The sequence below is a fragment of the Lolium perenne genome, chromosome 3, assembly GCF_019359855.2.
Source record: "Lolium perenne isolate Kyuss_39 chromosome 3, Kyuss_2.0, whole genome shotgun sequence".
Classification (NCBI taxonomy): domain Eukaryota; kingdom Viridiplantae; phylum Streptophyta; class Magnoliopsida; order Poales; family Poaceae; genus Lolium; species Lolium perenne.
In genome coordinates, this window is record NC_067246.2 from 148928428 (window position 1) to 148956353 (window position 27926).

At 41.4% G+C, this 27926-nt stretch overlaps 1 protein-coding gene and 1 long non-coding RNA gene across 3 annotated transcripts; one reads left to right on the forward strand and one right to left on the reverse strand.

Moving 5' to 3' along the window:
- The first annotated feature begins 4772 nt into the window (after positions 1-4772).
- Positions 4773-9571, forward strand: LOC127327016 (uncharacterized). 2 transcript variants are annotated; one of them, XR_011755491.1, is made up of 7 exons: positions 4773-5075; positions 5164-5260; positions 5426-5502; positions 6387-6460; positions 6613-6724; positions 8560-8724; positions 9309-9571. It is a non-coding gene; the product is annotated as an uncharacterized lncRNA (long non-coding RNA). The 2 variants fall into 2 exon arrangements; XR_007868326.2 differs by lacking the exon at positions 9309-9571 and having other exon boundaries at positions 8560-9001.
- A 1144-nt stretch (positions 9572-10715) lies between these two features.
- Positions 10716-27825, reverse strand: LOC127326990 (cysteine-rich receptor-like protein kinase 6). The gene is made up of 7 exons (XM_051353771.2): positions 26929-27825; positions 12452-12586; positions 12169-12299; positions 11880-12090; positions 11553-11790; positions 11328-11478; positions 10716-11256 (listed from the first exon to the last, which is right to left on the reverse strand). The coding sequence occupies exons 1-7, from the start codon at positions 27779-27781 to the stop codon at positions 10918-10920; spliced, it is 2058 nt and encodes a 685-aa protein (XP_051209731.1). The 5' UTR covers positions 27782-27825; the 3' UTR covers positions 10716-10917.
- Between the last annotated feature and the right edge of the window lie 101 nt (positions 27826-27926).

Genomic DNA, 27926 nt, shown 5'->3' on the forward strand with positions numbered 1-27926 from the left:
ATTAAAAGAAGTTGGGAAAATACCACCATAGACATAGGCTAACTAACGTCGGAAAGTTGTGGACAAAAATATGTATCAAATCGATTCAAAGATTATGGCATGGAAGTTAATTTTTCTGTAAAAAAGGAGGTAAAAAATATACGGTCGAAAAATTATCGCCAAGTAATTTTAAAGAAGGGACGAAAGAAACGGCGCTACATCCTAAGTAACTTTTTTTGTTTGAGAGATAGACTTAGGTAGTTACAACCGAAATTATAGATGAAAAGTTGTTGCCTGTAAAGCTACAATCCAAAAGCCTTAAAAGAGAGGAAAACAAATTGTAAAAAATAGGCACGTGGCAATACCTGATTGGTGTAAAAGAAACCATGAATAGTGCAATAGTGCTCAAGCTGCTCTCCTTTCAGCAAAGGGGTTCAGCTTTTAAATAGGTAATAATATACATTTGTTCTAGTAAAATTATTTATTTTTATGCTATAATTAGTATTATTTTAAAATGCTATTTAAAATGTACTACGTATTAGCATGATATTGCGTCCATATCGTTTGAAGGAGGCTGCCACTATTTTCAATTAGCAAGCTATTTTAAACGTTGATCACAATTGATCTATGTAAATCTTATGTAGATGTGTTCTACTCTAAAACAATGCTTTGGACGTTTCTCTATATTGTTGTGCACTATTGTCTATAATTATTGTTTATTATATTTTCGTTTAGATTATTTTGTTGATTATTATACATGATGTGTTATTTGAGGTTTTATACAAAATGCTTACTAAAACGAAACCCAGGGAACTTGCGCCTGGGCGCGCCCCAAAATCTAGTTCACATGAATGGAGTTTGCCCAGAAAGGTTGCTACCCTTTTCTTTGAACGGGCAAAGTTGCTACTCTAGTGGATATGATGCGGGCTTATGCTGAGCGTGGCTTATTGGATGGAGCACATAGGATAAGAGTCACAATGGCATTTGCTGGACTCCAGCCCACGTTGGAGTGCTACACATTGCTTGTAGAAGGGTATGGACCAAGATTTAAAATAGCACGCTATTTCTCCGCTAATAGCGCATTATAGCATATCTAGAGAGTCTATGCTAAATTTTAATAATTTTGCTCGCTGTGGCGCTATTTGCGAATATCATGTTATATCACGCTAAAACTTCATAGCGTTAGCGCTATTTTTCGGGCAAGTTGCTTTCACTTTTTTATGGTGATGAAGTGCAATTGGTTGGTTCCACTTCTAAATCAGAAGATAATATTGCTAATGCTAATATGATTCAGTCAGTTTTGGACTATATATCCATTCGTTCTAGTAAAATTATTTATTTTTAGGCTATATTTAGTATTATTTTGAAAAACGCTATTTGAAATATACCACGCTATTAGCACGATATAGCGTCCACAACGTTTAAATGAGGTTGCCGCTATTTCATTTAGCACGCTATTTTAAACCTTGGTATGGACAAATTGGCAACACTGCGGAGGCCACGTTTGAACATATGAGGATGAATGGGCATGAACCAGACGACCGTTGTCTCGCTGGTATGATGACTGCACACATGAAGAAGAACCAACTAGGGGTAAAGATGAATGATGATATTAGTCATTATTTTTAGATAAAAAAATTCTAAGGCAAGGGAACTCTTCCAAAGCTTTTTAATATTGTAGTTGACATGCTTGCAATCTTAATTGAACGAGCAAAAGAGGATGGCTAAGTTGGAGGGCTTATTCCCCATCTAGTTGAGGGAGGTCTCTCCATACTACAGTACGCTGATGATACGATTCTTTTTTGGAAACACGACCTCAACAAAGCGGTTAATATGAAAATAATTTTATGTCTCTTTGAAGAGTTTGAAACATGACCTCCACAAAACGGTTAATATGAAATTAATTTTATGTCTCCTTGAAGAGCCATCGGGATTTGATATTAACTTTCATAAAAGTGAGATCTTTTGTTTTGGAAATGCCAATAAGGAGGAGGACCAGTACATGCAGATCTTTAGATGTGATGCTAGATCACTCCCCTTTAGATACTTGGGTATTTCGATCCATTACAGAAAACTCAGGAATTCTGATTGGTATCCGGTGGAAACCCAGTTTGAGAGTAAATTGGGATGCTGGAAAGCGAAATTACTATCCTATGGTGATAGGCTAGTCCTTATCAATTCAGTGTTAACTAGCTTACCGATGTTTATGTTATCTTTCCTACAAATACCTGTTGGGTAACGAAACGTTTGGACTTCTATAGATCTAGGTTCTTTTGGCAGTCCGACGAAAACAAAAGAAAATATCAGCTCACAAAATGGAACATCGTTTTTCGACCCAAAGATCAAGGGGGCTTAGGTATTGAGGTTGTCGAAATCAAAAATAGATGTTTATTGAGTAAATGGCTCTTTAAACTTCTTAATGAAGACAGAGTGTGGCAAGAACTGCTATAGAATAAATACCTAAGACAAAAGACCTTATCTGAGGTGCAGGCTAGGACTACCAATTATCCTTTTTGGAAAGGATTGATGGGGTCAAGCAGGAGTTTTTTCTAAAGGTTTTTTCAAAGTGGTTAATGGTATGGGTATCCGCTTTTGGGAAGATACCTGGTCAGGGAAAACTTCGCTAGCTCAACAATATTCGTCTTTATATAATATTGTACACCATAAGAATGTAACAGTAGCTCATGTGTTAACTCAAACCCCGCTAAATATTACTTTCCAGCGGGTGTTGAGTGGTAACAAATGGACTTCATGGGTACAATTATGCCGTAAACTCATGATGGTAAACATGAATGAAGAGAACGACCATTTTGTTTGGGATTTGACATATCTAATGGTTTGTTTACGGTGAAGTCTGTAACGCCCCACTTTTGCAACCTTGTTTATTTGTCCTTAATGCAAAAATTAGGGGGAACAAAAACTTTTTCTTTAGACTAATTAAGATGAATTTCCTTGATCTGTTGATTATGATGAATTGCCTTGATCTGTTGGTAGATGAGTTTTCTTGATTTGCTTGTTGAGTTTTGTCTTGAGCTACCTCTAAGAACAACACTCCTAGTGGCAAAATGAACAACTCACCTAATAAAACACTTGTGTGACTTAGGAAATGTTGTTTTCCTTCTTACTACATCAAACCTCTCTCCTGATGATAACATGAGTGTGCCATCTTGATTTTTCTCTTTGTGGTACAAGATAGCTCAATCATCCCTAATTCAAAACTTGGTACCATCTACCCCTTGCTACATCCCTCTCTTATACCCACTCATCCTTGTTGGTTTTGAGGCCATGTCGACCCTCTGTGTTGACAGGCTTAACTTGTCTAGACTTTGGCAATTGATCTCTAAGCACTCACGACTGTTTTTGGTAACCTCAATGCATGGATCTCATCTATGCAACACCCTCTTCAAACTCCACGTCCTGCATGTCTCGGTCAATCCTTGCAACTCATATATTCAACTTGATCTGGTATCCTATCCCATGTTCCAGCACCAGATCACTTCTTCCTCTTTTACCTCTTGTTTTTGTTTTCATCCAAGTTTATCTTCACAAAAACCAAGAGAGGGAATGATGGATACATTTTGTAGCCATCATCTACCCTTGAGAACACTCCTCCCTAAATTAGTTTTTCCTCCTCAAAAAACCCTATTGTTTTCCTTCTCTAGTTTTGATCACAAAACTACTTCTAGTTTTATAAATCTTTTCAAAATATTTCTGCAAAGAAAACAAGGAAATGAAATGGGTTTTGTTTTTCATCCCATTTCTACCTAGTACTGATTTCTAAAAACATTATTTTCTATCTTGCCTTCTTTTTAACAAAAGGTTTGTTTATGGTACTTATACCATTTCTTGTTTTCCTCTTGCTTATTTTTACATTTGAGAAAAACTCTACTTTACTTGGGAAAGTAAGTAGAATATTTTGAACTCCTAAGTTCCAACTAGTTTTCTCTCAACACTCTCAAATTCTATTCCACTTGAGTTCATTCCCAATTGTCCCTTGATAATTGAGGTGTTTCATATACCTTTCAAATAAATCCTTTTTCAAATGGCAACACTTGCACACCTTATGCACACCTCTGACCTACCACACTGTATTTCCCCATCCTCCAATTCTTGATCAAATGAATGATCATTTGATACTCTCAAATCACTTCCCAATTGACCTCTCATTGGTAGAGCAACTTATATTTCATCATACCCATCTCAACCCTCTATTCTTTCCATCATCACCTTGACCCCATGAATTCATAATTTATGTCACCATATTCATCATTGTGGGTATATGGTTACTTCACTCACCCTCTCTCATAGCCTTGATCTACCATTGTCTAAATCACCATCACCACCATCATATCTTAGACACATCTTTTATCAGGATAGAATGCCACCACCATCTACACTTTAGCACCCTTGTGCATTGTTATCACTTCACCTAAAATTCTTTATCTCTTTAGGCCACCATTTTTGTAAAATGTGAGACACTCAACCTTGGGTGTCATGCATGTGTGGCAATACTCTCTTGATGATCACTTGTGCATGGCCACAATCTTGGCCGGCCATGCCATGCATGGCACACAAGCATCATGCTTCTCCATCTCTCTCTCCCTCACATAGTTATTCCACCTTGAGAAGCATCTCCTCCTTTGTCCCTTCCCAATGCCACTAATAATTTCAGCTTGTGTCAAATTTCCCTTCCCCAAGCCAGCCACCCACCTCCACCAATCAAAGAGGAGGCAGCCAACCCTCTCCCTCTATAAATAGAGCTTGGCCTCATCTTTGGCTTCTCATTTTTTTTGACACTCCACTCCTTCCTCCACTCTCTCCTACCCTTCTCCTACCTCTTCACCACGAAATGCTGCTGCCCCTTGCTCCCATGGCCGGCCATGGCCATGAAAACCAGCCAAGATGCAGCTCCCCTCCTTTCTCAAGCTTCCCCTCACCATGAGAGCTTCCCTCTCACTCTCTTCTCCCCTAACTCTTGATGAATCCAGCTCTATTTCTCCTTTCTCCTCTCTCAAGATTGGATCTTGATGCAGGTGCATGTTGGTCCAAGCATGGAGAAGGATGAGCAATCCTCAGATCTGAAGGTTTTGACCAAAGTTCGTCCAAAATCTTGCAGTAATTTCTGTTTCTTGCCGTTTCAGATTCTGGTACGATCTTGTAAAATCCGCCAAATCTCGTGTGCAGATCCAAATCGAGTGGTTCAAAGTTCTGCAGATAGGTATTGAAAAGATCTACAACTTGACGTTGGTCTCATCCTCAAATTCGTTGCGGATTTTGCATGGTAAATAAAGTTCTACAAACATGCAGGATCACTGTTTGTTAGATTTCTCCCGTTTTACCAAACCTTTTTGAGAAAACTCAACTGTGGGTGAAAGCCCTATCCAGTACCTTCATTTTGGCGTTGGTTTCACTTCAAATGACCTCCTGAAATTGAAATGGTTCACAGATCAAGATCTGGTCAGATCTGACTTTGTCGAATTAAACCAGGAGCTAGGAAACGAATTTTTGAATGAAACCAACTGGGTAAGAACCACCTATTCAATACCTTTCAGATGCAGCAGACCTCATATTTTTGTGATTTGTGTATGATTTTTGGTGAATTAAACTTGTTCTGTGTGTTCTGCAGACATGGCTGTTAGCTTTTAATTCATCAAAAATCCATTTTTGAACCTAATTGAGTGATTCCACTTCTGTAGGATTGCTTAATGTTTTCTTAATCATCTCAAACAAGTTCCAAACCTTTATCTGTTTTGCAACTCCAAAGTTAAAGCAAATGGTGAAAACATGCAGTAAACTTGCCAATCCATTTGTGAGAGTTTCAGAAACAATTTGAACCCAAATCCAATTGTGTAAACTTCTCTGTTTAATTACCTTTCATATGCCAGTGGCCACATATTTTTAGGATTTTTCTACGATTTATGGCTTATAGATCTTGTTTTCTGTACAGTCAGATTCAAAGAAATTCCTAAAATTGTAGGTTCAATATTTTTGGGTGATTCCAATTGGGTTAGTCTTGTATTAGTACTAGCTATCTAGGAAAAATATTATTAGTCTCTGTTCATACATATTTGTTGCTGTTAGTAATGTTTATGTGTGACATGCATTGTTGAAGCAAAACTTTTCGGTTTATTTAAAACCCTTGACCAACTCTTTTTAGTAGAGATGGGCAACCTTTGTTTTATGCTTGCAAAACTAAACCTCTGCAACCTAACATTATCTCTTTTGTTTTGTTTAAGTTTTCAAATGATGTGGTATATGGTTTGCTTCCTATTTTTGTATAGTGATTAAGTGAGCAAATTAAATTAGGAAAACTGTTTTCTACTTTTCCAAAAGTGTTTGAAAATGTTTTGTGAAAGTATTTGATGTCAAACTAATGCTCTTGTCCTCTTTATGATGTTATCTACCAGGGGTACTTAGCTTGTGCCATGGTGATACCGAGAGAGGCAATTGCTAAGTTGTGACACTCTCATACCTTTACTAGGTAAATAAAATGGGTTCTCTTTAAGTTGTTTGTGGTATTTATAAGTCCTTTGTATGGTAGCTCTTTATGGAATGGTTAAATTATGGTTGTTGTATGTTTGTTTTGTTGGTGCAATATGATTGATTGTGTTCCTTTATATTTTCCGGCGATAGATGCGAACGATTCCGGAGAAGGTGAAGAAGTGGATCGAACAAGGAATTTATTTATGTTGTTGGGATTCTTATATTGATGGAGTTGAAGAAGTCCAGGGACATTTAAGCTAAGGCAAGCCATCTTTTGATCTCTGATTTGGTGTCTAGTTGGATGTCATTTGTTGATGTCCAAAGCACCTTGAATTCTATGTGTGTTATTCTCTCTATTTATGTCATCTATGTGTGTTTCCAAGTGGGGTACTCCCTAGTGGTGATACTCCACCTTTGTCATGTGATTATGGGATCAATGGCATCATGGCCGTGCTATTCCCCTTGGCTATCATGTATGCCCAACTTGAGCATGCATCATCTCAAGAAAATAACTTACATCACACCCACCCCCTTTGTAGTATAGAGGTATCAATGTCATGATCTTGGTGTATTCTCAACTTGAGAGGAGTATGCCGTGTACCATATTGGAGAGTATGTTGGATAGTGATACTCCACTATCTAAGTTGTATATTTAGCACCACAAATCTGAAAGTATAATCCTCCTTGTGTTGTCATAATACATGCTTACCCTAAAGCAAGTATGATCCTGTTTGTGCCACTCACACCTACCCCTCACGGCGGGATGACCTCCATCTCGGCCATGGTGTTGTTTTAGTCCTTCTCATGAAACTGTAGGATGGGAACCCCTCAAGGTTTACCTTGTTGTAAATGTTTATGAAAACCTTGGGTGAATTAACCCAAGTGTATGGTTTATAAAAGCAAAGGATCTTGATAAAGATGTTTGGGAAAGATGTGTATGTGGGTTGGTTGAGCAACCGTGGTGTTGTGGGGAAAAGGAAATGGTTTCTAAAAAGGAGCACTGCGTATAAGTGTTCGCCGTCCCAACTTTTAATCGCGCAACCACATTATCCAAAGTGGGCATGGGCTTAGTCCGTAGTTCGTTGAGATTGGCATAAGCACCCTTCACAACTCTCTAGGGAGGGTCAAGATGACCTCCGACGCCAGGTTGCGCTCTGGAGGAGGCAATACACTGTCTAAACCGATAGCCGGACGATTACTGAGGGTCTTCCGACGTGGCGCCGGAGATACGCTCAAAAGGAGGTATGCTGCCGGGGTGCCGGGAAGGGGTAAGCCCGCAGGGAAGGACTTGTGCCAAAGGAGACGGGCGAAAGACTATGACTGGTTATCCGAGTCTCGCATACTTTTGTATGACGATCCGGGGATGATCCCGGCGGATTTATCAGTTCTTGTGGGGAAAGTGCGCACACTCTGCAGAGTCAAATCTATTCGAATAGCCGCGTCCGCGGTCATGGACAAGTTGAGATAGCCATACTTAACCGGGGCTTGCGTTTTGTTTTTGAACAAATGATTTGCAAAGGAAGTGTTGTGTTTATGTGTACCGGAAGGGTACGGAAAAAGGGCGTGTGTAGACCATATGGAGATGGTCGTGGAAAAATAAAGGCTAAGTGGGGAACTCTTTCCTAAACGTTTCTTGAAGAGGAACTCTCCTTTAACAAAGATATAGAGATGTCATAAGTATCTTTTGAAGTATCTTCTTCAATAAAGATATAGGTATGTCATAGGCATCCTCTAGCATTTCCATCAACTGAGATGGACTTATGCTACCTCATCTCCAATAAAGATATAGATATGTCATAGAACTTCCTAAGCGTCCCCATCAATTGAGATGGCGGAATGCTATATTCACAAGAGAAACTATGTCTCTTCCGCATGCTATATCCACGAGAGAAACTATGTCTCTTCCACCTGCTTTATCCACAAGAGAAATTGATTCTCTTCCTCCTGCTATTTCCACTAGTGAAATTAGCTCCTCCCTCTTGTCATCGTAGATTAGCACTTGTTATCTTGCACTCTTGCAAAGTACCTATCTTGATGGTTTGCGAGTACAATTCCAAATGTACTCACGACTTTGTCCCTGGCTATTTACTTGGCCAGACTTGGAGGAACACGATGAATGAAGAAGGAGTTGGCGACGTCTATGCGAGCTAGGAACGTCTTCCCAGTCAGTTGCCTGTAGGGTTATGGCAGATGACTTGGGTACTGCGCTGCTGAAGTGATGATGCTACTCTGATGTTTAGTTAAGCCCTTCGCGGCTATTATGTAAGTATTGGTCATGTGACCTCATTGTAATTTTCTTATTCCGCTTTGTAATGGATGATGTAATTTGATATCAGTTCGGTTATGTGTTCACGGCGCACTGATCATGGGATCGTGAACTGTATACATAATAGGGAATTTCGGACAGCTATTCCGGGGTCCCCACAAAGTCTATGTATGATGATCTTATGAGTGATCATACCCCTTTTCTGAGAAAGTATCTCTGAAAGGTTAAAGTTCCCCTTAAGATAAAGATTTTCATGTGGTTTTTGAGTAATAAGGTTTTGTTAGCTAAATATAAGTTAGCTAAACGTTATTGAAATGGGTGTTTTCTATGGGGAACAGGAGACTATTCAACACATTTTTATTGAGTGTCCTTTAGCTAAACTTTTTTGCCGTACGGTTAATTTCACTTATGATCTTCCGCCTCCAACCAATATTACTAATATGTTTGGCAGTTGGTTTAATGTAGATAGACAATCTAAGGCTTTTATCTGGAGTGGGGTTTCTGCTTTATGTTGATCTATTTGGATGGTCAGAAATGATATTATCTTTAATAAAAAAAATTATTTTTTATTTTTTGCAAGTTATCCATATGGTCTCACATTGGGTTCAGCTTTGGGTCCTCCTCTCGCCGGAGGGACAGCGGGATGCCATGGCTTCTGGATGCATACGGCTCCTGATGGTCGCTCAGAATATCTTGTGCCAGACTGGTTGGCGACATACTAGAAGGCTATGTTGATGTGTAGTCATAGTATGTGTTATTTTTTCCGTTGGTTGATTTTTGTATCAATCCTCGGCGATGCGTGAGTTGTAAACAATACAGAATACCAAATTGAATTTCCGTTTATGATGCAGAAACCGGGGCATATCCCCATTTCAAAAAAAAAAAAACTGGGCCAGGCTTTGCAGTTTCTGCTGAGTTTAGCGAAGGAGAGCGTTAAACCTTGTATCAAGACTAATCTCGTCTTGCTGGATTGGCTTTGCAGTTTGCATGTTGGAGCTGGTGCAAAAATGCTAAACAGCTTGTATAGGAGATAAAGAAGTCGGGGGAAGAGCCCATGGAGATCCATGTTTACCTTGCCAATATGGCGGTATGTATGCGAACTTGCGAAGTCACGCCACGAAAAGAGAAAGCCTGCAAATCCCTCACGGTCTTGGAAGAGAGGTAGAAACTATTGAAGGCTGATCATTTTGAGAGGATTATAGAAGGCCTTACCAAAGGGAGTTTTTTTTTTTTTTTTTTGAAAAGCTGCGTTTCCATTCAGATAATACGGAATACAGAGTACACCGTACAGAGCACAAAGACAAGAGCGTACAAACTACTACGCAGAAACGCAACGAACAGCAGAAAGACAGCAGCGCCGCCGACCACGCCGATAATCAGTAAGACTGCAATGTTCAACAAAGATAGCAGAGTAGCTAGCATTAAGTTATGAGTTCAGGTTCATTTATGTCAGTGTAAGATAATTTTTTGAGGCAATTGTGTAAGATGTTTTTTACCTTATTGTCTTGTTCTTTTTATTTCCACTTTGTTCTTGGCACTATGAGGACATGAATGTTCCCCCGCATTTTTCAATTCTGGCAGAGTGAGTTTCTGGAGCACTCAAAGTGTAATCGAGATGTAATGTACTGTAAATAGTTTAAGTACTAATGCTTATAGCTAACTACGAGTTGCACATACCTGCACATATAATGGTAGGATCTTGTGATATTTTGATAGAATCTACTTGAAAATACTTCAAGTATATCAATTTATTCCTCAACATGACACCCTTAAATCTTGCATGATGAGTGCTTCATGTTCTACCTCTGTTAGTGACCAGTTACCTTAGCGCGAAGTCCAGATAGAAATGCTACAAAATGAATCCGTCTTTTTCCCCCTCTTGGTTGTCTGATATGTTCTTCAGCACGCTGAAAGATGTAATTTGCTGTACTTTATCTTACAATATATGACATTGATCATAAGATAAATGCGTGGATAAAGAATGTGGCTTATGCATGAATAATGTTAAGTCACCCGAATAGTACACAACCCCAATATATAGTTACACTGGTGTATTCTTTCATTGCCGAGTAAAATTATCTTCCACCACGGTGGTGAGCAAATAATACATATGAATTATGAAGTAAGGCCTATCCCTACATCAAAAATCGCTATATATTTTTTGGCAGGGATGGAGAATGAACTCGGATTTATCTCGGCTCAAGTTCAGTGATCGAAACTTCGTTCGGTGACATAGGTGACCGGCTTGTAGACTGTGAATTTCCTCGGTATTGCTCCGTGTGAGTGTCTGAGTCATTAGCGCCACTTTTTACGGTGCAGAAAGCTGGCCTGGATGGAGCTTGGAGAGACACAGTGCTGCTGCAAAGCATGACAGTCACAAGCGACATCAACGGTCTATCTGCGGGGTTTTCTTGAACACATAGAAGTCCAATGTGCATGCACTTCAGCATCTGGTCTCCAGGAGAATGGCAGATCATGGATAAATCCATGATCTCTAAAATTGTTCCCATTGTCCAGTGCTCCCATACCTGCATTATATATGATGATGATGATTGTAGCTTTCTGTAACAGCTGAAGTTGTAATAGTCAAAATACTCACCAAACTTAAGAGATCTATAGACTGCTCGGAGTCATATGAGACATTGTTTCTTCTTCCTGTAACGATTTCTAAAATCAAAACGCCGAAGCTGAACACATCGGATTTGATAGAATAAGCCCCACGCATAGCGTACTCAGGGGAGATGTATCCGCTGCAACAACAACATTATGTTATGGACTCATGCACTTTTAAATATTTTATAAGGAAAGTGTCACCAGGACTTACTAGGTTCCGACCACACGGTTGGTGACATCTTGTGATTGATCACTTGCAAAGAGCCTTGCTAAGCCAAAATCTGAAATCTTAGGAATAAATTCTGAATCTAACAGAACATTGCTCGCTTTGAGGTCCCGGTGAATTATCTTCAGCAGAGAATCTTCATGGAGATATTGTAATCCTCGAGCAATCCCGTTAACTATCCTAAATCTCGTTCCCCAGTCCAGCTGACAGCTCCTATCAGGATCTGCCACACAGAAAAACAAACCTTAGAACTGCACACCACATATTTTAGTTGTTCTTTCAGTGTTGCAAAGTGGTGATGAGGTACTTTACCAAAAAGAATGGTGTCAAGGCTTTTGTTGGCCATGTACTCATACACAAGTAATTTTTCATGTTCTTCCAAGCAAACACCTACAAGTCTCACTAAATTCTTGTGTTGAAGCTTAGCAACCAAAACAAGCTCATTTTTCAGCTCCTCTATCCCTTGCCGAGAACTTTGTGATAGCCTTTTAACTGCTACTTCTTCATCGCCAGGAAGTATTCCCTGTACAAATGGGTATACTTATTTACTAGAATATTAAAATCCAGGATAAAAAATCTATGTAAAAAATATAATTAGCACCTTATAAACAATACCAAACCCTCCTTCACCAAGTTTATTGCGTTCATCAAAGTTATCTGTCGCGGCTCTCAGAGTTGATAGATCTAGAAAGAGTGATTCAATACTCTCTATGTCCTCGGGATTGGTTGGATCTATCATAAGAGAAAAGACACTTTAATAATGGTGTTATGCATGAATGTAAATTTTCACATGGAAGTGATGTCACTGTCATATGGAAAGGAAACTTGAAGATTGACTCTATTTGTCTAAAGGAATGGATTTGGAACTAACTAATAAGACTTACATGATACTGATGCCTTTCGTACCGGTTTGCTCTTTTTCGTCCACAGACAAAGGAAAATGACAACAGAAGCGAGTATTGCACCGACTATCGGCAGTGTAATGGCTAAAATTCTAGCAGCTGCATTGCTTTTGCTTCCTGTAAACAAAAGGCATGATTCATTAGAAGGCACACCCAGGAGAATTCTACAATATTCTGAAGAAGGTGAATCTGCCTTTTGTAGAACAGTTTTACATCATGAAGGTCATATGTTGATAATTTCAAAGAGATCAGCAGGAGAAAGACTATTACTATCTATGGTGTTCATACTTCATAGTGCTGAAAGCTTTACGTCTTGCCTCCGTGAAATAAGAAATACAGATGTGATGCTAGTCTGAATATGTTATTATGCGAGGGTTCAAAACTATTATTATATACTAAAAGAAATATAAGGTTGTTTAATAGAGCCACCATGCTAAACCATATCATCTAAATTACTTTGATAGTTAATTCTAGAACTTACGGCTACGATTTATCTAGAGATAATATATAGTCATGTAACATTTTAATCCGGTTTGACACGTTTCATAGTGTAGAATGTGTCGGCGCCCAACAGTGAAGGAAACTTCGTTTATTAATAGATTTTCGTTCCAAAAAAAACTAGGCATCTAGAAAATAATGGGCTATGACCAGGTAGCGCAAAATTTATGGAAGACGTGATGTTTTCCCCTCCTAACTTTTTTTATCATTCATATGATTCATGTTATGTGTAGGAATATAGGATTATGCTATAATAAGATATATGGAAGTTATTTAAATAGGAAATATTTTTTTAGATAAAGGAAATATATTAATATCAAAAGATACTAATTACACCCAATCTCTGCAACAATGTCCCACCTAATGGCAGTACGGATGCACAGAGCCAAAAAAGTAAAGAAAACTAAGAAATAAAAGTCCCGCTACAGCATTCCAGACCTAGCAACAACAATACAACCACCACCGTGACAACACCTGAAATACAGACTCTCCAAAAGCGCCGCCTCCAAGAAGGGAACCGTGCACCAGCGCCATCATCGCCCGACCAAAGGTCTTAGGTTTTCACCCCTGAAGATAGTCCCCACTCTTAAAACAATGCCTCCAACAAGGTCATTGCCAGGCCCAACCAGTTAAGACCAGACCTTAGGTTTTCACCCTGAGATGTAAGATTCTGAACTTCACCTGTGCTACCGCCCCCACATGCATACCACTGCCCAAGCCCATCGCCATTTAACCTCTCTGGTTTTGAATTCGGCACACCATCCACGTGGGGATGGAATGGGATAGGTTGCGCCTGCCCCAAAAGTTTGCATCGATCGTCGATGGGCAAGAGCCCAACGAAAGTACTGCATGTGGCCGGCGGCGCGACCGGCCTGTCGGTCCGTGGAGGTGCAATGGCCAAGGTTAGATGTACCTCCACAACGACTGGAGGCGGTTCGCCCTTGCGCACGCCATTGAACTTGGGCACTACATTGTCTTCAAGTACGACAACCACTGCATTCTCGCCGTCGAGGCCTTCAACGAGTCCATGTGACGCCGTCAGACGAGAATGACTAAGAGAGGGCAACATGAAGAAGATGAAGTATTCTACTATGTTTTCATTAATTTCTGGTTTATTGTACAATTTGTTTCAAGAAAATTTGTCTCCAAATATGTATGCAATTTAAGACTTTTTATGCAATTGCCCCAACACCGGACTGAATGGTCAGTCGCTGGACTCACCGGCCTGGCCGGCCGGACCGCAACCCAAATTTTATCTGCGACGCGACCCAAACGGATAGAATTGGAACATTTGGATCAACAATAAAACAGCGCTACTCTTTCTGCCAAAAATACATAAGGACTTTAATATTATTGCTGAGCTGTATATGTGTTGTATATGTGCTGTAGCCAACACTGCAGCTTATCTTCCTATTGGGTTGTAGCCTGGTGTGTGTGCGTGTTATCCTGGCCTATGTATGTAACACAGTATATATATTGGTCCATTACCCGTAAAAAATGGTATATATATTGGTCTGTGCCTCGGAACCCTAAAACAAGACCGAATAGAGAGTTCCACCCCTCCCAACCATCATCCACAAACTACATGGTATTAGAGCCACCGGCGGTGCCGACAACAACCAGGGCAACGGTGATGCTGCCCCTGGAGTAGATCTTAAGTGCAAGCGTGGGGTGGTGGGTGATCTTTTGAAGGATGCACAAGATTCAGGGGAGGTTGAAGGAGATGTCTAAGGATCTGGCCAAGGTGCTTGGCAAGCTTGCCAACTTGCTGGCTGCAAAGGCATCAGATGTGACATCCTCTGCTACTTCGGGGGAGGTAGGCCACATGGGGAGGAACAGTATAAGCTTGAGCTCACGCCAAATAAGATCAACCTAGATGAGTTGGAAATTACCGAAGTTGGTCTAGGAGGGCCATGCTAAATTAGAGGTTAAAATATTAAGCTATCATCAATCCTACATGTACCTGCATTTCCTGTGAATCTACTCTCTCTAAGTTCTTTGGTCGATGAGATAGATTGTCGGGTAATAGTTGACAAATATGTGTTCCTCATTCAGGAGAAACTGAGTGGAAGGAATATTGGGAACAGAACCAGATGTAGAGACCTAGGGTACATGGATTTTGATGAATTCTGCAAGCAAGGAGGGCCAGTACTAGCTGCAACACTAGTGGAGAAGGAGAAAATTGTCATGATGATTCACTGTAGAATGGGACATGTAGCTTTTGATAAAATGAGTAAAGCTTTCCCAGCAGCAATAAGTGTGATTGATAAAAACAATCTTAAGTGTGTAGCATGTGAGTATGCTACACACTGGAAACATGTATGTGAGTAAGGGGCTGAGAAGTATATCCCCTATTTATGCTTGTGCATTCCAATGTGTGGACATGTCCTATTACCTCTATTTGTGGATGCCTTTTTTTAGATAAAGGGAATATATTAATATCAAAAGATACCAATTACACCCAGTCTCTGCAACAATGCCCCACCCTAATGGCAGTACGGATGCACACAGCCAAAAGAGTAAAGAAAACTAAGAAATAAAAGTCCCGCTACAGCATTCTAGACCTAGCAACAGCAATACAACCACCACCGTGACAACACCTGAAGTACAAACTCTCCAAAAGCGACGCCTCCAAGAAGGGAACAGTGCACCAGCGCCATCGTCGCCTGGCCAAAGGTCTTAGGTTTTCACCCTAAAGATAGTCCCCACTCTCAAAACAATACCTCCAACAAGAACATTGCCAGGCACAACCAGTTAAGGCCAGACCTTGGGTTTTCACCCAGAGAGGTAAGACTATGAACTTCTCTTGTGCTGCCGCCCCCACATGCATATCACTGCTGCAGAGCCCGGAACGCCAAGCAGATCCCTCAGCATCACGGAGACTCAAACCTCGTTTAGCCAGTCCACCAATCCGACCTTCATGATATTACTTCTTCTGACTTCACCATGGACCAAAAAGTCACCTGATGTCAACACAGAATAGAGCTTCGCATCGCTCCCTCCAGAACCAAACGGTCGGCATAAAAACATGGGTGCGCGCGACCGAATACCACCCGATCCAGCAATCTGCAGGCAAAAGATGCACTGTTCCATTCGCCAGCGGAGCTTTCCGGAACTCATCTCTCCAGCCAGATCAAAGCAAACTGACCTCCATAAGATCTTCATCCTCGCATGCAAGAAACCCGAGGACCTCCACCAAAAACAAAGCAAGATCAGCAGCCCCCATGCCGCCAATCCGTCCTACCGGATCACCAAGGAGAGGACAGCGACGCTGATCATGCGTACCGCTGCCGAACCGTTACCGGGGGCGGAGGCCGCCACCGCTCCACCAAATCCTCCATGGTTACCGATGGAGAGCCTCAGGCCCCAGCCAAGTAGCCGTGCCGCCCGGCTTCCTCCACCAGTGCTACATCACCTCCCATGGAACGCCGCCACGGAAACCCTCTTCTCCCCCTCGTCGATTTTACGGAGGGGGTGCCGCCACCACCGCCATAGCCAGGCCGGGACCGGGGCCATGGCCGGGGCCGAGGCACGGGGGCCAGGGCCGAGGCCAGCGCCGGGGTCGGGGCTGCGGCAGCGGCTGAGGGCGATGGGCGGCAGGTGGCTGTGGGGCGCGTGGGGAGGAGGATCCTCCGCTGCCGCCCGGGAGGGGGCGAGAGAGGGAGGCAGCGGGTTAGGGTTCAGATGCAATCCAACATAAGGATGAAGTGATGTCTTGTTTTCACAATTTCTATGCATATGTTAAAACTCAGTTCAAGGTTCAAGTCCAGATGCTCCGATCTGACAAAAATACATAATACATTAACAAGAAGTTTAGACAATTTCTATCGTATCATGGGGTTCTAGATCAGACATCCTGCCTAGACAATCCACCCCAAAATTGAGTGGCACAGATGAAGAATCACCATATTTTAGTGGCTCGTTCATTAATGTATACCATGAATATGCCCAAATGTTTCTGGAGTGGGGCAGTACTACTTAACCTTCCTTATAAATCGCATGCCTTCAAGAATACTAGCTATGAAATCTTCTTGTGAACTAATGCTAGGTGAGAACAAGTTTGTGGTTCAAGGTGTTTGGATGTACTTGCTTTGTTCCAGACCAAAGACCCTCAGTGACAAAACTGTATCTGACAGTTGTTAAATGCATTTTCATTGTGTGTCCTACTGCCAGCGAGGATAAAAATGTTGAAGTCCCTCCGTCGCACATTTGTAAGTATGGATGTTACTTTCTGGGAATCTACTCGCTTTTTGTGGTGAAAAAATAGATTTGAGTGTTGTATTTGAAGGGCTTGACCAACCACTTTGTCTTGTTGGTCAAGAGGGGGAGAATGCACATGAAAAATGATGTTACTGGGAGTAGAAGCAACTCAACAGCTAGGCAGCAAAGCAACTCTACAGTTGGGCAACAACAACAACTAATCATTGCGTCTATTCCAATGGTTGTACTAGAATTTTTCCTGTAATAGGAGGTGGCCAAAGTCAAATGAAGAGCAAACCCCTCGGGTATACTCACAAAGACAAAGGCTTGAGGAGCAGCAAGAAGAAGAACAGGGGAGCAACAAGCAGAAAAACAGGGGGAGCAACAACAACAAGAGGAGTTGCAGGTTGATGGATGTGATTTGTCTAACTAAAGTTTAGTGGGTGACATATCAAGAGGTATAAAGAAGTTGCTGGACATGCTAATTTCTCCAAGAAAGGGGAAAAGAGTAGCTAGATTGAAAGAGAACGATAGAGATGGCTCACTTCACAACCTCAGTAACCATGTATCATATGAAGCATTATCTCCTTCATAAAAGGCATTCGTTTCATCCCTTCAATCTATTGCAATTCCAGCAGACTGGAGGACAACAAAACAAGATACAAATTGGTTTGAATCTATGAAAGAAGAACTAGAAGCTCTAAGGAAGAATACAACATGGGAGTTGACTACACTTCCTGGAGCAAAGAAGGCAGTCAGTTGTAAATGGAGTCTATACCGTAAAACAAAGTCCTGAAGGGAAGATAGAGAGGTACAAAGGGAGATTGGTAACTAGTGGATATAGTCCATCATATGGAATTGATTATGATGAAACATTTGCACATGTAGCAAAGATGAACACAGTAAGGCTCATAATCTCATGTGCAAAAAACTTCGGATGGCACTTACACCAACTGGATGTTAAAAATGCATTCTTACATGGAGATACTGAAGAAGAGGTTTACATGGAGATTCCTCCGGGAATAGTTTCAGATGAAAGTACATGCAAATTGTGCAAACTAAAGAAGTCGCTATATGGAATAAAACAATTCCTTGATCTTGGTTTGATCGTTTTACGAGAGCTATGTGTGAATGGGATATGTGCAATGCAATGGAGACCACACTGCGTTCAATAGACTTTCAGATTGAAGGATCACAATTCTGGGTGTCTACGTTGACGACATTATAATTACAGGGGATGATGCAGCAGAAATAACAAGGGTAAAGAGTTGTTTGAGCAAAGATTTTGAAGTGAAATGTCTTGGTCAACTCAGATATTTTCTTGGAATAGAGGTAGCAAGATCAAATAAGGGAATAGTACTATCTCAGCGCAAGTATACCTTGGACATTCTGAGTGATATGGGAATGATAGAATGTCGCGCAGCTCCAACACCCATGGATCAAAATTAGAAAATAACAGCTCAATCTGGTGAACCTGTTGCTAAGGAGAAATAGACTAGTGGGACCACTATTGTACCTATTTCACACAAGACAAGATATTGCATATGCAGTCAGCCTAGTGAGCAGATATATGCATGCATGAACCAAAAAGTAGACATATGGAGGATGTTCATCGAATCCTAAGATATTTAAAAGAAACTCCAGAAAAAGGATTATGGTTCAAAGCAAATGAACATCTAATAGTTGATGGTTATAGCGATGCTGATTGGGAAAGTTGTTTGGGTGATAGAAGGTCAATTTCTGGTTATTGTGTATTTGTGGGCGGGAATTTGGTAGCATGTAGAAGCAAAAAACAACCGGTGGTATCAAGGTCAACTGCAGAGAGGCAGTGTACATAGCCATGTCTCGCTTAAGTGAGATACTATGGGTAAGCAATCTTCTGAGTGAACTAAATGTCCTAAAGGCAGAACACTTGAACATATATGGAAACATATGGTGTGATAACAAGTCAACAATCTGCATAGCAAATAATCCAGTCCGCCACTGTAGCTTTTCTTCATGTGTGTATGTGTGTTTGTGTGTGTGTGCATGCATGTATTCGTGTGTTATCTTGGCCCATGAGGCCCATGTAACAGAGTATATATATTGGTACATGCCTAGGAACCCTAATACAAGACATAATAAGAGTTACACCCCTCTCAATCGTCCACAAAGTACAGTTATTATATTATTATACAAAAAAACATGATTATGATTATTTTAGATTCCTACATTGCGCTGATTAATTTTGTCACTTCAGTACTTTTTTCATACAATCAAGGTTAAACTATTTTGACGGGTTGCTTGTTGATTAATCAAACATCATATTGTGCGTGTAATATGTTTTTGCCGTTGAGAGTCATCTATAAATTATGTTTGCCCAAAAGTACATTGGAATTTCATATAGACGGATTTCAAGATGCAACAAAAATAATATTGTCTATTTGTATGTTAATACAAAAATAGAAATGAGTATTTTCACTTAACTAATTTAAAAAAAATTACATAGAGCCAAGGTTAGAGATCTCTAAGAAGTTATTTTAGAATGTCTTTGGAGTGTCGTACAAAAATCAATTTTTTCCTTAAAAATTTATGTTTAAATACATAAGTCTTTGAGATGCAATTTTCACATTATTCTTTGTATTTACATCTTACTACATAAATAAGTATCACATGATTACAAATTTTTCGTGAGTATATATCTATTTCTATTATTCATGTTTCCAATCTCTATATTTGTTTCGCATATAATCCAGGTTAGTGAACTTCAACAAGTTATTAAGAATTAATCTTACATAATACTTGAAACCATTTTATGATGCCAAGAGAACATACATTACTCCTAATATCTCATATGGATGAACGCCAAACATGCATATGCAACACATGCTTGAGTCTATGACATTAAGATGAAGTCGACATGCCAAATTACTTCTAAAAATAGGTTTTAATTCATAAAAATAACATACATAACATAGAAATTGTTAAAAGTAACAATTTTAAAATTACCCAAAGAAGAAATCTCTTTGGATTTTGGCATGTACATGGTATTACTTAATGTTTTTTTCCAAATGACATGTTTAAGAAGGTGTTCATCGACATCCGTAACATTAAATATGATTAGAATGGTAAGTAAATTACTTAGAATTAATATATATTTTAATCATTAAAGTTGTCAAAATATTTAGGAAATTAGTAATTAAAACTAGTTGTATTATACAATTGTATTTATTGAAAGGAAGAACTCTCTATGTCTTTTAGCATGTGCATGATATTACTTCAGATTCAACTTTTAGTGGTACACTAAAAATAAAATAGTTGTTTTTCGAAATCAACATGTTGATACATTTAATCAAAATTATCTCCATGTGAAGATCTAAAGTTAAAACATTACATGTGCAATAAAAAACTAGTGTTGTGAAAGATTGCATGTCATGTTTGTACTCATAGATACTTTTTTGATGGTGGAAGCAAATATCCAGATTGAGCTAGAAATATGAAGCTAACCACTAGGACCTGGCACGTGGACAAGCCATGAAGCTATACCAATTGATTTATTTACACATGCATGTGTGATTTCATATATAATACATGGAATAATAAAAAATACTTATTAATTTAGAGCCATAAAATAAAATAAGATGTGTGATTCAGCTCAATCAACTATGATATACTTTGTTATACCGGTATGATTTGTTAAAGCGGAACAAATTTCTACAATAAAATCTGACCTCGATGCATGTTACGGTGATCCATATGGTAAAAACATATTGTTGAAACATCAATATGGGGAACATATTTCTTTGTAAAATAACTCACTAGCAAATCTTCTCTTTGGTACCAGCAATCACACTTCATGTAATAAGTTTTTTTAAATGGATTATCGAGCATTGTATTATAAATATTCTGTGGAAATATATTTGTATAGAAAGAGTGGTCAAACTTGCATGTTGGATAGTGCGCATGTGTCTACGTCAAGTATTTTAAAACGTTAACAAATAATGAGAAGAAAATTATTTTAAAACGTGAAACAAAAGTTATCATTATGTGAGATTCGTCTTACCCAGGTGTGAGGATAAATTATATTTCTCAATTCATTAAGAAACTAAGATTTTGTTAAGAACCTGAACAAATATTACTTGAATATTAAGTGAATACACAGGGTGGTACTTACCCATCGCCTTCGCCACCGTCGGATGCCATATAGTAGGTATGAACGGTGCTCATGTAAGCCTGAGTCTAAAACATACTTAGCTAATGTGTGATTTATCATCCGGACAGTGGGGTCTAGATGCAATGCATGCATCATTGCAGCAAGCTAGAGTAGCTAGAGTAGACTTAGTGTTGTTTTTTCAAATGTCCGGTACAAACACGTCTATAGGAAGCAGATGTTGTTTTGAAAATATTTTTTACACTATATTTCATTTCCATTGCATATAAAATTAAATGAAAAATTATCGGGTACGTAGCCTTTATTTGTGTCGTGTACTGAACAACATTTTATTTGCATTGTGTACAGAACAACATTTTATTGGTATCACATTTGGACAACATTTTTATTGCCATCATGTTTGAAACAACATTTATTGGCATCACATTTGGAACAACATTTTTATTTTCATTACGTTTTGAACAACATTCTCCGCACTATAGTACTACATATTAACTAATACTGGTGTACAAAATGTTTGTTAGGCCATGTACTATGTAGGTTCGATTCAAAGAGAAAGCTGTCAGAATTAATAATCGGCTAGTTTTTTCTACTATGTGAGGAACCGTATTTGGCAGCAAACGTGGGGCCAAGTTATTCCTTTTGTCTTGTCTGTTTTCTCCAGCAGATGCTCCTGATTGGTCCTCTTATTTGATATGTCAGGTTGGATAGCCTTTGAACCGAACCAATTTTATGGTTCGCTTTTCTTGTCAGACAACAAACATCGGTGCTCCACTATATATTGAACCGATTCAATAGCTTCTTTGAGTCGCTTTTTGCCCAGATAGTGGATGGTCTTAGGGCAATCTCCAGCGGCGCGACGCATTTCAGACGTCCAAATTTTCCGCGGGCGTCCGTTTGCGTCGCCAGGCGGACGCCAAAATAACCGCGAGGGGCGAAATGTCTGTTTGCGCCGGGGGTTACCTCCAGCGGTCCGACGCATTTTGGACATGCAAGTGTTTTTTTGTGCTACTGCTTTTCATTTTTGTTGAATGAGCAAGTTCTAATTGAATAGATTATAGCCTAAACAATTCACCGGATACTTCAATCGAATAGGTTCAAACATATTTAACATACAAAGAAAAACAAATTTAAAAACATATAAACTAAAACTAATTTTTGGCTTTCTTGTTAGAAGGCCCTGCCTCGTCGTCCAAACTCATGCGCCTCTTGCTTGTCACCTCCTCGTCAGAAGAGGAACTAGCGGACGACGCGCCCGTCGAGGAGTTGAAACTGGAAGAAATGTCGTCTTCGTTGTCGTCGTCGCGCCGCCCGTGCCAGCGCCCTTTCCCGGGCCCTGGACTTCTTCCTTGCCGCCGCCTTGTCGTCTGCCGCCTCCTGCGCCTCCAACCGGGCGAACTTGGTGTCGGAGTCCTCCTCCTCCTGCCCATCCTCCTCGTCCTCGGCGTCGCTGCCAGCGCCGCCTCCGTCCTCCTCCTGGCCTTCGCTGGCATTGCCGCCTCCGTCCTCCTCCTCCTCACTCGGCGTGGAGGCAGGGTCGCTGGGCGTGGAGCCCGGATCGCTTGGCGTCGCAGGGGATTCCCACCAATGCGGAAATCCGGGCGACTTGCCCTCGCTCTCCGAGTCCGACGGCAGCGTGTAGTCGCTCATGGCATGCCAGTGTTGGAGACGAAGAAGAAGAGGAACAAGAAGGAGGCGGTTCAACTTAAATTACCGTAGACGCAGGGGTTATAATCTGCGGGGATTAACGGCGGCGCGTATAACGAAGAGGCCGGCGGTTGCTCGCGGCGGTTCGGCGCTCCATTGCGGCGGTTGGCGGGTTGATCATCGCGGTTGCCACACCGGCGGTTGACATTCGCGCGCTTGCTATGAATTCGAGGCCGATCGAACCTGGGTCACTGCCATGAGGGTCCGTGGGGAAGCGAACGGACGCTCGGCGTGACCGCGTAGCGTCCGCGGAGACGCAAACCTGGCGCATATTTGCGTCACGTTTGCGTCTCCGCGGATGCCTCGGGCACAATGCGTCGCTCCGCTGGAGGTGGTGCCAGACGCATTTCCGGTCACGGCGGACGAAAACGGTCGCTTTCGTCGCGCCGCTGGAGATGCGCTTAGGCTTAGTTTCGTACATGGTGACGAGGCAAATGTTGAGCAAATGGCCTCTCCGGCCGAGACATGTACGGGTTGCAATTTTTGCTGCGTTTGCCATGTTCTGACAATAATGTGGAGGGGGTGATATGACGTACAAACATTGCCTGGCTCTACCTCTCCATCATAGCACATCATTGAATATGGTTGTACTAGCATCACTGTTAGCTTCTGTACTTGGAACAGGTAACCATGTCAGCCGTCCATCCTGCTCCGCTTGATTATGTGCTCTCAATGCTAACCACCATTTGGTCCCGAATCGCGCAACTTCCATCCGACGGTCAAGAGACGGCAGGCAACATACCCCGTGGGTAGCAAATCATGTCTCATATTATATTACGTTGTGTAGTCCCATAATGTTCTCTATCCAAAAATACGTATGTGTACCTCCAGTGCAAAATTTGAATGTATAATTTTTTCAAGAGCACGCTTAGCTTTTATAGAAGGAAGAACGAGTTTACAAGATCATGCTATCTCCGGGAGCGACAGACGACATAGAGTTACACCAAGACACCAAAGAAAAACAAAAACCCACTGTCTCGGAGGTGGCGTTTTGGCTCATAGGAGCAAATGCTCCCATTATACAAAATAATAAAAAAACAAATTTTAAAATGTCAAAAAATTCTGACATAATTTTTTTGGTGTACATCGTGACATTCTTTGTTAGTGCACAAGTTTTCATGAAGAAACAATATTTTATGTGGCGTGTACAAAAAAAGACAAAAAAATGTCCTGTACGTAGTCGTGTTATAGCATCAAAATTGTCTTTTTTACATGAGCCATAATTTTTTTTAGTTTCTTTTGAAAACTTGTGCACGAACATAAAATATGTAGATGTACATAAAAAAATTTACTTTAGAATTTTTTGACACATCGAAATGTTGATTCACATAGTGAGAGCAAATGCTCCTATGAGCCAAAGTGAATATCCCCACTGTCTCCTAATAAGGTTGAAGGTATCATATTTACTTTCACAATAAAAGCACAAATGATGGAACATAAAATAAGAATAGAGCTATAAATTGTACAATAAAAAAATATTACCCGCACATATGATATCTTATTTAGTATCACATTTTATATGATTTTTTAACATCACCTTTTTAGTTGATATACAATTGTTTTATTGCTTACCGTATAATATGTATATTTATTAAAAATTAAGTAATTTCTTACATAATTTGGAAAAACTGAAGAAGATGAGGGCCACTTATGTCTAACGATTAAAACAGCCATGTGCTCATGCCCACACACCAGAAGACAAAGAATATATCTTGTTCGTCAAAATTTAGTCCTACTTAGGCTTAATGATGGAAGAGTGCTGTAATTCCAATGCCCACTCTTTGCAGGAGAATTCGTGTGGCTAGTAATCTGGCAGGACTTAGGACTCGGTACAATTCTCCCTGTCAGTCAAGCAACCGATAGCTACGGGAGCGCGTACAAGTCAAGATCAAACAACGGAAATTTCTGAAGTTGATTAATGCTTGAGAATGATCTTTCTGGCGTTTGCTAGTTCGCCCAGATTGCTTGTGAATTCTTTACACTAAATAAAGAACTTCCGAAGATTGGAGTGTACTTTTAGCACAAACAAGACAGACACTAAAAACTAAAAGCGCCCCTCCTTGGTGTTGACAGTCTATATTTATAATGTTAGAATCTATACCTAATAATAAAGAAAATAAGGCTTCTTGTTCGTCCGTTTTTTTATTGGCCCTGATTTTCAGCCAAAATTACAAAGATTGCCACCGCTCACTAGAAAAAACGGTTCGTATGTCCGTCTTCTCCCGCACGAGCCAGCGGGTCCCGAACAGAATAAATCCTCCGTGAGCCGCCGCCGCACTGCAACCCCAGTACCCCACCTTATCCCCTCCCGGATCGGCTTGGCTCTACGACGCCGGCTATGGCGTCCTCCTCCTCGGCGCTGGTCACAGCGTAGCGGTTGTTCTCCTTCCTCTTCGCCACGTGCGTCGCGCTCGCTGCTCCGGCCGGCCTCGGCCTGACGGCTCCGACCACGGCGCTGGAACTAATTCTTGAGGAGAAGGTCCGGGATGGGGAGATCGAAACTCAGCGGTTGTACCTGGCGCTAAAAGATGTTAGCTCGATCCGGCCGACCTCGGGTATTCATGCACTTGAAACTCTCGGACGAGTAGGTATGGGGTGGGTTCGGTGGAGCACTCGTGCAGGGCCATGGGGAGTTGAGGACAGCCCGTCCGGTGCCGCCCCGGACTATGCGCGGCGAGGAGGCTACCTGACGTCGCCCCATCTTGTTTGGTGCAGCACAAAATTGGCCCTCTTCTTCCGGACTTCTTAAGCCCCGACTCCTGAACTGCCCGGCTGCTTTGTTTGTTGCTTCTCCACTCAAATTAATTACTTTGTATCTGTACATGGAAGTGAAAGAAATAGGCAGTGGCTCGGTGCGGTATTGTAAACTTATCTGAATCTTTCAGAGTAAAATGGGAATCAGTTGTTTAGTATGATAGTATCTAGATGTTGTAATGTTAAGCTCTATGTCAGGTTGGTTGTTTTCTGAAGCTTATGTTTGATGAGACATGTAGTACGATCTTTATCTGATATGTTTGGTCAAGGTAGTCGTGTAGTTCCTCCCTGATTAGTGAAGTTTGTGAGCGGGTATGGTTTTCAGATGGTGCGTGTACACATTTGGCACATGTATGTGAGGATGAGTGTTGGAGAAAAATAGTGAATTGATAATATGTTTATATGTAATTTTTAAACCAAAGTGTGTAAGCTATTTTTAACCAGGGTATAGCATGGACAAACATGTTCTACTGAATACATGAGTTTCTTTTTATGGGTATTTAATAATGGAGTTACCGGCCTTAAATAGTGGCAAGCAATATTGAAGATATGCAATGAGATTTTGCAAGACAAGCGTACAATACCTCAGGCACCACCTATTGAATAAAAGAATTTTTTATCGATACTAATCATGGGTTGCAAAAATTAAGTATTGACAAAGTCACAAAAAATAGTCTTAGTACGACCAAAAAAGATCTAACATTGCAAAAAAATTGTACTAATAAGATAAACGCGACATCATAAATAGAATTTTGGTAGCTAATGGTTGTAGCTGAAAGTCTAACCTGTATGCTCAAATATTATTACCGTGTGCATATTCATTGTTCTGTTGTACCGTCCCATCATCAAACTTAAAGATTATGCCATGAGCAGAAGCAGAACGTTTTGAACTAAAAACCATATTTAGTGATTAGTAATGCCACGAGGAGTAAAAAGAGATTAAGAAAAATTTTAATCAACCCGTAGCAACGCACGGGTTTTGTACTAGTCGAACTAAAATATAATACTACTCCGATCCAGTCCACCTTGAGTTTGTACGTTTTCGTTTTTTCACATATCGGACCTCACTGCTTTCTCCCTGAATTGCGGAATTACTTTTGTCTGAAGAACGAATCGAGCAAATAAGATGAAGTTGTTTCTCTGGGCTTACCTCCTCTGGCTGGCAGTGGCGTCATGTTCGCTGGAGCTGGTGATGGCGCTAAATCTGGAGATGGCTCCGGGAGCTGCAGCAGCGAAGTCCCGTTGAAGAAAGGATACTGCTCATACCTGTAATTGCACCGCAATCTTATAACCCGGCCACCCGACACTCCGCTGAAATAGTTTGGCATCATCGCGATGATACCCTGGAGGCAGGCCCGGCAATCGGCCGGGGCCATGTCCGGCGTGCACTGCGCCAGCCCGTAGATCTTTGGGTTTATCTTGTCCAAGTTCCCGAATTCCTCCTCTCCTGTGCCGAACCGTCTGGATGAGTTCGCGGCCGCGTAGTCGGCGGTGGCGTTTATGAGGGCGCCCACCGCGGCGTCGAACACCTTGGCCGGCGCGGATGCGTTCCGTGTGCTCATGAGGATGAGGGCGTTGCCGCCGTCGTCAGTGGAGGATAGGAAGTTCTGGTTGGAGAAGCGGAGCGCGCAGGGGTCGTAGAAGACGGTGGCGTCCCTGTTGTACGGGCAGAGCTGCTGCGCGTCCTGGAAGGCGGTGGCGACACATTCGCTGCAGTTGGCGCCGCTCGTGTCGCCGCGGCAGAGAGCGAGCGCGTAGACGATGTCCGGAAGGGTGCCGATGGTGCCGGTCGCGAATAGATTCCGTGAGGAGGAGGCGTTCTTGGGGAGAGTGGCGTTGAGGAGCCGGATGTTGACCTGGTAAGTGCTGCTCGCGGTGAAGTTGCCACTGTTGCCGCAGAAATGGCCGAGATGATCGCCGGCTGATAGTGGCGTGAGGATGAAGGCAAGGAGGACGGTCGCAGCGGGGACGAGGTGACCGCACCCGCGGTGGTGCGAGGCCATGGTGTTTGCCTGGGCGTTTGTTTGATGGGGTGTGTGAGGGTATGTGTGGGGGGCGGGAATATATATAGCGGTAAGCTGGTGCCATAGAAAAGCGGGCAAGAGGAAAACGAGCGGGAGGCGAGGGTTTGGGTGGTTCCTATAGGCC